The 11,119-nt window shown below is 38.1% G+C and overlaps 2 protein-coding genes across 2 annotated transcripts; both read left to right on the top strand.

The window, feature by feature from the left end:
- The first annotated feature begins 243 nt into the window (after positions 1-243).
- On the top strand, positions 244-5,424 carry LOC111342852 (proline-rich protein 5). The gene is made up of 2 exons (XM_022949977.2): positions 244-1,049; positions 3,335-5,424. Exons 1-2 carry the CDS (start codon positions 486-488, stop codon positions 3,695-3,697), a joined length of 927 nt encoding a protein of 308 aa, XP_022805712.2. The 5' UTR covers positions 244-485; the 3' UTR covers positions 3,698-5,424.
- Positions 5,425-6,410: 986 nt separating this feature from the next.
- Positions 6,411-10,638, top strand: LOC111342846 (ubiquitin domain-containing protein 2). Its single transcript, XM_022949967.2, has 3 exons — positions 6,411-6,655; positions 6,779-7,006; positions 8,365-10,638. The coding sequence occupies exons 1-3, from the start codon at positions 6,574-6,576 to the stop codon at positions 8,757-8,759; spliced, it is 705 nt and encodes a 234-aa protein (XP_022805702.2). The 5' UTR covers positions 6,411-6,573; the 3' UTR covers positions 8,760-10,638.
- Positions 10,639-11,119: the final 481 nt, after the last annotated feature.

Here is an 11,119-nt window from a genome sequence, read left to right as displayed (position 1 = left end):
TTAGATGTTATTTATTTTCTCTTTTTCTTAAGTCCGAAAACGAAGGAGAAGGTAAAAGCCTCTCTAGCCTCCCCTATCTCCTCCCTCAAAGTCCCGAATGTCTCGAATACGCGAATGGTTTCGCAGCTTTGGGGGGATGGATAAAAATTTCTTGACGACTTTTTCTTGCGGCGATGAAATAACTGATTGAAAGCCCGGCTTAGATTCTCCATCTTCATTTATGAAGAAATGCTGCATACGTGACTCGCTCTACTAACTGAAAAATTCATACTTTTCCCAGGTTTCCTCCTCTTTCTCTTTCTTCTCCGAATTCCTTGTTTCCACGTCACGTCACGCAATCCTACTCGTTCGAACTCGCCTTTGCCTTGGGACTGCCTCGGACCGATTTCTTCGAAAAAGACTAGTGCCTAAGTTGTACGTTCCTGCCGTTCTATGGAGCATTTGATCATCTCTAAATTTTATGAGGCTACCGCTATTTTACCTTCATGGCACGGTCGCCGGTGTCAAATTTAGGTGAATTCTTAAGAAAGGATGGTTCAGTAACGATGGTTGGAGTGCAGCGACCAAGAAGCCCGAAAATCACCGATAAGAAGTTCACTTTTGCAGGCGGGAAGAATGAAGATTGGAACACCGTGTCAAATGCCGTAACTGCTCTATTTCAACGAAAGAAGTTAGCAAAATCTGAATTAAGCAGTCTTACGGAAAAGGTTAAATCTGTGAAACAGGAAGTAGGTGGTTCGACGATTTGTGAATGGTTTAAAGAATCGCTTGTCAAAGGAATGATTATTCTACGCGAAGATGTTAAGGACAAAAATGGCGAGGTTCTGTTAGACAAACTGGCAGATAGTTGGACTTACTTCTTCTGTACGATATTGCCGTTACTTCAAGCAATTTTCTTAGACATACAGTCCCGAGAAGCTCAGTCTACTAGGTCTATTGCTTTATTAAACTTTCGTGATGTTGTAGTGTTGAAAACTAAACTGGAAGAAGCGTTTGTTATGGACTTGACTGTTCCGCCAAAAGTCGCACAGATGCTGTTGATTTTGCAGGTGAGATGCCTATATTTTGGAAAATAGAAGGGAAGGTAGAAATACCCGGTTTGTATGTAATGAAAACTTGTCATAGGCTGTCGCAAATCCTTGAATTTTCCAGCTTCCAATCCCTTTTATGCCAGGCAACATTTGGATCTCTCAGGGATCGTGTCGCCTCGATCGGACAAATTGACCGGTTGTCAACCTGACGATGTCTTGCTGCCATTGCTTCCAATCTATTTTTCTTTTAATTAAAGATTGAAAGACCAATAGCCATCGATCAAAATCGTAGTGAAATTCAAGGGAACATTACTAGAACGTGGGGCTGCTTTATGGTTATTGAAACCACTTTTTGTGCTTACAACTAGCTGAAATTATTGTTATATCCTCTTTGTGCTTCATTATCATGGCTGTTATGGCCAAATTTACATGGGCAAACTGTAATTTATCTTAACCCTCTACACCCAGGTATCAGCATGAATATATTCCATACTGTTCTCAATACATTTCCCAAGATGCTGACAGGGAGAAGTTGCTTATCAGTCAAGATTTTCTTTTGTTGTCCCTCATTTTCACTTTTCTAATGACCTTAATGTTGGATTCAGGGGTGACACTTTAAAGAGAAATCAGATGCAGGTCATTCTTAGCTGTTAAAGGGTTGAATTGTTGGAACCCTGGGGTATCATTTGATTGTGTACATGTAGTCTGATCATTTTTCCAATCACCTTTATGTTGGATTCAGGGGTGATCTGTAAAAAGAAATCAGGTGCTACTCACTCTTAGATGTTAAAGGGTTAAATTGGTGGAACAGTGGAGTATCATTTGATTGTGTACATGTAGTCTGATTGTCCAGGTTAGGGTAGTCCTGAGAAGGAAACTGATGTTTCAACAACCTAAGGGAAGTTATTATCAGAGTCAAGGAGGGAATTGTTGTCAGACATTTTTTTATTCAGTTTGGATAAACTGAGTGGTCAGTATATCCATGAAGTGATTGGCTATAAGACTCAAGTTTAAGTTGTGGTGGGTCAGTTTTGATCTGTTGGCAATGTTAGGTAATTCTGTTAGGTTTGTTTGTGATGTAAATTAAGTGAATGAGTTGTCTGCATAGTGCCAGTAGTTGTTGACTCTTGTTGAGGGGAGCCTGTTCTAAGTTAGAGAACCAGGGTAGGTTGTTGAAAATAGTTAGTGTTGTGGGTTAGGCATTACACAGACACCCACTCAATACCATGGTTCATAAGTCAATGATGTTCAGGAATGTGATTGTTGACATCACCAGTGCTTTCAATAAGATTTGAAATAGGTGGCTACCTTGGTACAACACCCGCTGGAGAGCAACTTGATTGCGACTTAGTGTGGTGACTGCAACTTGAGCGCAGTGAAATATACCTGGCGACTCACCACAGAATACTTGCCGGAGCTCCAGCGGATGCCGGGTCTTATTGAAAGCACTGCATCACCATTTCTTGTTTCTTGCTTGTGTTAAATTAGTCTTGTTGTGAAGTTTTTGCCAGTCTTTATGATGTACACAGGAGGCTTAGCTGTCTCAGCTCCTGATAATTTTATAACAAGCCAGCTGTAGTTTCAGTTAAGACTATGTAATGTTACATTTGAAAAGTAAAAATATTTTATGTGGCGAGGGCAGACCATCTTACCCTCAAATTTCTGGAAATATGAACAATTTGAGGTTATGATTTCCTCAGCAATGTGAAATGAACCAATATCAAGAATAACCAGTATTAGCACATTTAGGCTGCCACTTTTTTATACTTCAGTGCCAATGGTAGTTTTGCTGTGTGTCCTGAGTTTGCTCATGATTAGAACTCTTTGACTTGATGACCAAAAAAAAAAAGTCATAGTGCAAATAAATAAGGTGACTTCTGACAATCTGCTGTGATGCAAAGTTGGGTTTATACCAATTTTATAGAATGTAAAACCCATGTAGCAGCAGTTTCTTTAATTAAAGCTTTCCTGCAAAAAAAAAAAACCTCTTACCTTGTATTTCATATGCAGGTTATTCTGTCTTTTATTTAGCCCTTCAACACCAGAACATTTGTATACATATTCTCTATACTGTTCTTTATACATCTCATTTGGTTCTGGCGAGGAGAATTTGTTTAACAATCAAGAGCATCTTAATGGTGATTTTTTTTTTTTATGAGGTACAATTTTCTTGTTACCAACATTAACAAGTGGAAGGGAGAATTGTGCCAGCAATTTTGATGAAGGTAGTGGCCTAGAAAGAAATAGACAATGTTTCTTACTATATTTTCCATTTCATAACAATAAATCTATTTGTCTACTAGGGTGTTCATGATGACCTATCTAGCAGAAACTACAGAAAACTTGAACATCTCATTTCGTTTGTTGTGTCACCTTACTTAAGTTCTACAGGCTTGAGAACCAAACCTGTGAAACCATCCTTGGACTCCAAAAAAAGTGAAACTGAAGAACTGAAAAATAAATCAGAGACTGCATCACATTTGGAGAAGAAGCCACGTCCTTTTAGTGTGGGGTCTTTGGAACTTCAGTCCAAGTACTCAGCTGACAGACTTCATGAGACTGCTCTGCAATCAGGACCAAACAGACGTTTCACTTTTGCTGCTGACTCTTTAAATGATTCATCTCACAATTCTGTATTTGGTCCTGGCACATCCACTCTTACATGATAGTAAAAGTCAGTCAAGCCCTTGTTATTAATGCTTCAGCATGAGCGTTTCACCACCTGCGGGAAAGTATGGGCCTTGAGCAACTTCTTCCGGGAGAGGTCTGCAGGGGGTCGCACTGATAATTAGTGCCAGACCCCTCATCAACCTCTTCCTGATTCGTCTCAAATCTTCCAGTGGGTAGAGAAACGTGCATTTTGCAGCACTACTAACAATAGGCCCATTATGTTGGTTAGTCAGTGTGAGGTTTAAAGTTCAAAGTTGTGACAACCAACTTCCTATCACAAGTTTATCCTGGTGTACACCCTAGGGTACGGAGGATAGAGAAGTTTGAATTACAACTTGCACAGAGCTTAGTGCCTCAGAAGGCTAAAATGCAACTCAGGTTTCATTTTCCAAGTTGTACATTGAGGATGATTATTTGCTAAAAGATATGAAGAAAGTTATTTTAAAAAATTATGCTGGAAAGTGCTAGAGATTATAATAATTATATTTTTTGTTGAATTTCTTGGTCAGCATCATATTTTTGGTTACAAAATGGAAATCCTGTGTTTCCTTGTCTTTACCTGATTGATTTTGATAATTATTTAAACTGTTTATTTAAGTAAGTATCAAATTTAAGAAGGTGGTTCTGTTCTCTGAAGTTTACCCTCCACTATTTTCAGTTGTTGTTAAATTAATTTTTACTCAAACATTTTACTTACCTGTAAACCTTGTTTACAGTTTTTCTTGGAAATGTATTAATCATAAGAGAAACTAGGAGCAGTGGCAAATTCAGGGAACAAGCAAGGTATATATTTAGAAAAAAAGGAATATTGCAGTAGAATAGAATCTGGCAATTAACTACTTGTTTCTGAAGCGGGAAAATTAGTCATTCTTCAATAAAATCAGTACATGTTACATTTGTCAACTATAGAGTTGTCAAAAATATACGGTGGCTATGAGGGCTATTAGGGGTTTCATTAATGTTTTCAGCAAGAGGGCAACTGGTTTGCATAGGCAGGCAAAACTTTTTTAACTGAACTTCTTTCTAAGATAAACTTTCCTCTAGATGGTCAAACAAGGAGGGCAAAATCATTCTCACAACCAAGCAATTTGTTCAGTGTCCAGCCCTTAATGAAACCCCTGGGTTATATTTAGTAAGCAGGGTTTCAGTGCATAACACCTCTTATTACATAGCTATCAGTGCCTGTGGGCACTATAAAGTGAATCCTGGCTTCCTATTGCTTTGATCCTGTGCAAGAAAAGGAGTGCGTGGAGCAGACTTACTAAGTTTGTAACTTTTGGACAATGTTGGCAATGAAGTTGCAGAAAGCAGCAAAAGAGAGTCAAAGAAAGAAAACGTGAACGACCCTCATGGGTTTATTGTGCTACATACACAGTTGGCTTTCTTTCCTGGTTCTTGAAATAAACAAGTCATTCTTGATTCTTATTAAAGGGAAATCTTATTCTTATTAAAGGGAGGAGGGTTGGCAGAGTGGTGAGAGTGCTCGCCTTCCACCAATGTGTCCCGGGTTCGATTCCCGAACCTGGCGTCATAAGTGGATTGAGTTTGTTGGTTCTCTTCTCTGCTCCGAGAGGTTTTTCTCCGGGTACTCTGGTTTTCCCCTCTCCTCAAAAACCATCATTTGAATTTATTTAATTTAGAGTTTATTTAGATTTATACATGACCCCACAAGCTGTTTAGCTTTAAACATTATCGCGTCTAAATAAAGGTGTTATTATTATTATTATTATTATTATTATTATTATCCTTTTGCCATGTAATAAATCTTTTGTTAACCAAGCTTGTTTGGGCAAGATGGTTGGATATCAGTTTCATTCTTCTTTCATGTTTTTATGGACCTCAACTTCATCTTGGTCCCTAAAAACAAAAGAAAGAGCTCTGCCAATATCCAACCATCTAGACCTCATGCTTGGTCAATAATGCAAATTTACTACTGTCTGATTCACCTACCAGTAGGCTGTTGTGTTTGGGTTTTGCTTTTTGGTACAGCTACCTGAAGATTACACTATTGCCTGTTGCTCATGGAGAAAAATATTGAAGGAAGCGGCAGGTACAAAAAGCAGGTCACAGGTCACAATTAACAGGTCACAATTGTATATTATATGTTCATGTATATTATATGTTCATTTCTGACGACCGAAAATGGAACACTATAATGCAATGCCTTTACTCTATCCGATGTATAACTCTTTAATTGTGACCTGTTGATTGTGACCTGTGACCTGTAACCTGCTTTTTGTACCTGCCGTTGAAGGAAGCATTTTTGGCCACTTTTATCCCATTTATAAATGATGAAAGCACTTTTCCCATTTTCTAAGTTTTTTTGTTTGGTATCCACAATTGAAATTCAGTGAGGATGCAAATTGTGTTATGCTTTGCATTTATTTGGTCAGTGGATAATGTTAATTTTTCTTGAGTAAAGACATCACCGGGATTGAAAACTGATATTTGTGACAAACACCCAGTACTGCTAATTTGCTTGAGGAACAGCAAAATGATTACCGGTTTGAAATTAATAAGGGAAAACTTTAAAATAACGAAAGATGCAAGATTCCAGGTAAAATTCAGTGTTCCATTTACAAAAGTGCCAAGGTGAACCAGGGTCACTCTGCAATTTTGTTCGGAAATACTGAAATGCAGCAAATTGAACAAATGGGAAACGAGAAAATAGTAATAGAGGCGCGCATGTCTGCCTCTGTTTACCTTTGACGTCACGTATCGAGCGAATATAAATTGATTTCGCAGGAACTTTTTGAACGCTAGCAGAGAAGAAGAGATCTGCATCGTAATGGGGGAAAACAACCTCTGTTACCGCCGCTTTGGCGATGCAGTGTAATTTCTTTTTGCGTCACCCTCTTAATCAGTCATAACTATGGGTGGTTGTATGGGAACATCTCGAGAACCAAGCATAAGAGTCAGCTCTGGTAGCGATCAATTTGGTAGTACGCCAGGAGGTACGGTCGTTAAATGTACAAGTTTCTGTCTTCCCTTTATATCTTGACATGTTCTATTGTCGATTATTTGGGGTTAACAAAACTAAGGCGCTTTTAATTGTTCGATACTCTTTTATTTTGCAGTTACTTTAGGCCGCAATCAACCACTAAAGAAAGAGAGGCCGCCATGGACTTCAGAAATGCCTCTAACAGAGGGCCAACTCCGCAGTAAAAGAGAGGAGTTTTGGGAGACTGCGCCTGCTTTTGAAGGGCGGAAGGAGATTTGGGATGCATTAAGAGCAGCTGCTGAAACGGACGACCATACTTGGGCGCAGGCAATTGTAGATGGAGCAAACATTACTCTTCCTACAGGTGAGCGCTAAGAAAGTTATCTCGATTTCGAGTACGGCGAGAGAACCAGAACTGGATCCCGAACGATCGCGCAAGTCACGCAAGAAATACCATAGCAATTAATTTTGTCGCAGTATTTGCTTTAAATTTTGCCCATGTTCCTATGGGTCTTTGAACGCCTCTAATGGGAGGATTTAGTTACCTATAGCGATCTACGACATGTCAAAAAGCGGATTTAAAGTTAGTGTGCAATATATGTTTTTGCTGTTGTCATGATTTTAGACAGTAGGTTCGCCTTCTGTTCGTTAAAGTGCATCTGCGGATTACGAATGACTGTCTGTGCCACAGATGGTCCGATTGCTAATTTTTAAAATGTTTCGATGAAAGATCGCGCTTCCAAATGACTATATTTAGTTTCTTGTCCCATTGCTGTATTGTTTACTTAAATGGTAATAGAAACTCAAACAAACTGTAGCCTAACAATACATATAGAGACATAAGTCGACTTAAACACTAAGATGTAGTTTAATTTATGCGGGAGTTTATGTTGGTCATATTTTAACTGAACATATCGAGATAAGTTAGTGTGGGTGAAGCGGAAATTACTCTCACCTGATCAATCGGTTTGTTCGAAAGCTGCACTTGCCCGAGGGAGGTACATTAAAAATACACTTTCCAACCATGCCAAAGAAAATTGAATATTTCCTTTCTTGAGCAATTAAAAGACATTTCGTGTATCTTCAGATGCTCATTTGAATGTAATAGCTGAGTAGTTGTGTTGGTCATGAATTGTGATTCTAAACACTCTCAACAATCAAGATGTTAAATGATAATTTTCCCAAGGTTACAATTAACCCTTTTCTACTCCCAATATCCGATTGTTAATTCTCCCCTCCAACTGCCACTCGTTTCCTTGTAAATTGGTTACAAGAATTTGGTGTTTGATCAAGATAATAACCAGTACTTGTTAAATTTGAGTAATCTTGCTGAATCAAAAAGTTTGTTTGACTTGAGTTCTTTCCCCTCTATTTGAACTCAGAAATAAGATTAATATCTTTCTATCCTTGTTTTCTCAGCTTGTACTGTAAGTTTCAAAACCTTGTATTTTCCACTCAGATTTATTGAGTGAAAAAACTTGGGTTGATATCTTACAGTATAGACCTCAAATTTGTTCAGTAAGTGGTGTTCATTGTTTGACCCTTTTATCTCTCTTGGACTTTGGAAGACTGTTGACAACTCAGGTTATTCCAGAGTTCTTTGAGAGCCTTGTATTATTATCATATATAGAAATGTAAAGGAAAGAGGGTGGTGGTCTGACACAAAAGTGGGTAAGATTTCCTGGTTCTCCATCCATTAACCATAAATTTTTTCTCTTTAAGGATCATTGCAAGATGCATATGATGAACTTGGTAACAGATATGTCCTTCCAGTGTACTGTGTGAGCAAGCCAACAAATTTAATCAGAGATGAAGATGTTAGTGGTGAGGCCAGTGCAGAAGTTGAAGATGATGACTCAGTGCCTACAGGGGAAGAACTGTATATTAAACTTCGCTTGTCAACTGGCAAGGACCTTAAAATGACTGTATATACTTCAGACACTATCCTTAAAATTAAGAAAAAGCTTCAAAAAATGGAAGGGGTCGAGCCATCAAAGCAGAGATGGTTTTATGCTGGGCGAATGTTGATTGACAAGACCACAATAGGAGAGGCAAAAATTCCCAAGGGCTATGTGGTGCAAGTTATTTTGCCACAACCTACACCTGTTGAAAACTAAAAGGTTGTAACTCAAGGCAGGCATTGTTTTGCTGCTACAAACGTTTTTTAAAGTCCTACGAAGTGTTGAACACCCCATACAGAAGAACTCTCAACCTGGAGCCCATTTCAGGCACTTGGTTGAATGAAAAGCAGCCTAGAGAAAATTGAGTGAGGACAAGTTGTATGTGCCAATTGCCTGGAACAACTGAGAAGTTAATCACAATTTTATCACATGGAGGTTATACATGTTCTCAAGCATTACCTTCCTGTGAAGAACATACCCAGCTTTTACAAACAATAAACACTTGTATTTAAATGAAAGCCATCCCTATCAAATGTTCTGTTTCCCATCGTTATCCCTTTCTTGAAAGTGGGTCGGTTGTTGGGCAAAGCAGTTAACGAAGATAGCTAGAGTTTGAGAAAAGCCTGGGTGTGCACATTCACTTGACTTTAAAAATTTTTATAGGCTTAATAACCCTTTCACTCCCAAGATCTTGTTTTTATATCATCGGTAATTCTCTTAATTGTCTGCTATACAATTCTAATGATGTGAGTTTGGAGAATTTGATATTGGATCAACTAATACAGAGCTCGACACTGATGGAAGCCAACTAGCCACAGACTAGTAGAAATTCAGTTTTGGCGAGTGGTTTTCAATTTCCATTAGCTGGTTTGGCTAGTATACAAACTGAAATTATTGTAACATCAAAGTTGTCACCAGCCACTTGGCTAGTAAGTTGAAAAGTTAGTGTTGGGCCCTGTAATAATTTCCTAATTGATATTTTTATTCTCGTCACTTGTCTGCTTCACATTGTATTGATATGGTGGGGAGAAATTGTCTAGTTACTAATGGGAGTTCATGGGTTAATACTGATATTAAATAAAAGCTAGGAAATTGAGAAAAGAAATTAAAATTCAAGTCTCCATCTTGTGTTAAAATACAAGGGAAAATGTGAATTTAGCAAGAAAAAGAATTGCATTGATTAGTTACTGTATCTGTATAAAGCATCTTGTTAGTTTCTTCAAAATATGGGAGGGTCAGACAATGGGATACAAAATGTTTTAATCCTTTAAACTTTGGGATCCAATGATTAACTCTCCAAACTTACTGCCATACTTTTTAGACAGGAGAATTTGTTCTCATTCCAAAATAACACCTAGCTGATGAGCTTGTCTTTTCTCATAACCTGGTTTACAAGGTAACTTAATGAAATTGTAAGGAGTTTGATGTTGTTAACTTCTGGGAGTTTAAGGGTTAACAGGATGGCCTTACATCAATAACAACTACCAATCTCAAGGGGAAAATGAACATTTGGTGCAGAAAGCAGGGAAGATGTCCATGTGTGGCTGAAGACTAACTGGGTATCATGCATCAGTCTTACTGCACCAATGCTTGATATCAATGTTCGTATGTTTAGTAACCTTACTACACCAGCAAGGGGCTCCTGGAGTGGACTCTTGATTTAGAGTATGGAGAGTTAATACCCAAAGTCTCAGAGTAATTTCTTCAGTTTTAGCTAAATTTCAAATTATCATGTAAATTAAAGTTGTTTGCCAAGTTATTTTTAGCCTTCAAGCTGGCCCTTATGATAAGTGCCTCACCATGAGCATTTCTTAGCCTGCTAGATAACATGACATCTTAACTAATGTGAGCTGGCAAGTCTGCAAGGAGTCTCTGATAATGCTTGATTGAAACTCTTAAAGATTGAGGACCATGCCTGGATTATTCTCTGTTAAGAAGCAAGCAACAGTGCCCATAGAGTAGTTGAAAGAGATGGTTGTCTCACTTAACTCTTCTACAAGAAGCAGGTGTTTCACTCTAACATTTAAAGTTTTTAAAATTATAACTGCCTGTAATCAAATTCTTTCTGTGAGAAATTAAAGAATTCTTCACTACATCTTTGGGTGTCCCTTTCAAATGTCCAGGCACTTGCATCAGTCACACTTATGCAAATATTTTATCTCCCCTCTAAGGGCAGTTTCAAGAACATTCCCTTAGAGGAGTCAGTGATGTGCATAACTGTTCCTACTGCTTTGTGAATGCTACTCATTCCTTGATTGTGGCACCTAGAGCATTAGGCAGTCTTTACTTCATTTCTATACAGATATCAAAAGCTTTGTGGTTGTGGTATTTTACAGAGTTCTTTGGTTATCAAAACTAGGTGTTGTGATAATTAACCCTCAAAGTAAATGCAACACTATTCAAATTCTAGCAAATTATACTTACCATGATGTGACATACATAGGGTCCTGTATTTCATTGTCAGGTGAGCTTGTAATTTTACCCTAAGTGACATGTGATGTTACATCAATTTCTCCCTTTGTTTTAAAAAGGAATTAATACAAGCCAATTTGGGTGTAGCAGTCTGTCAGGAACTA

This window comes from Stylophora pistillata, chromosome 1, assembly GCF_964205215.1.
Source record: "Stylophora pistillata chromosome 1, jaStyPist1.2, whole genome shotgun sequence".
Taxonomy (NCBI): Eukaryota; Metazoa; Cnidaria; class Anthozoa; order Scleractinia; family Pocilloporidae; genus Stylophora; species Stylophora pistillata.
This window is presented reverse-complemented; position numbering and strand designations above follow the sequence as displayed.

What these genes read in the sequence shown, in the direction of transcription:
- LOC111342846 (XM_022949967.2), top strand. Translation starts at nt 6,574, where the DNA reads ATGGGTGGTTGTATGGGAACATCTCGAGAACCAAGCATAAGAGTCAGC. An exon ending in ATTTGGTAGTACGCCAGGAG is followed by an intron (nt 6,656 to 6,778) that starts GTACGGTCGTTA and finishes TTTATTTTGCAG; the next exon opens with TTACTTTAGGCCGCAATCAA. An exon ending in AAACATTACTCTTCCTACAG is followed by an intron (nt 7,007 to 8,364) that starts GTGAGCGCTAAG and finishes TTTCTCTTTAAG; the next exon opens with GATCATTGCAAGATGCATAT.
- LOC111342852 (XM_022949977.2), top strand. Translation starts at nt 486, where the DNA reads ATGGCACGGTCGCCGGTGTCAAATTTAGGTGAATTCTTAAGAAAGGAT. An exon ending in AGATGCTGTTGATTTTGCAG is followed by an intron (nt 1,050 to 3,334) that starts GTGAGATGCCTA and finishes TTTGTCTACTAG; the next exon opens with GGTGTTCATGATGACCTATC.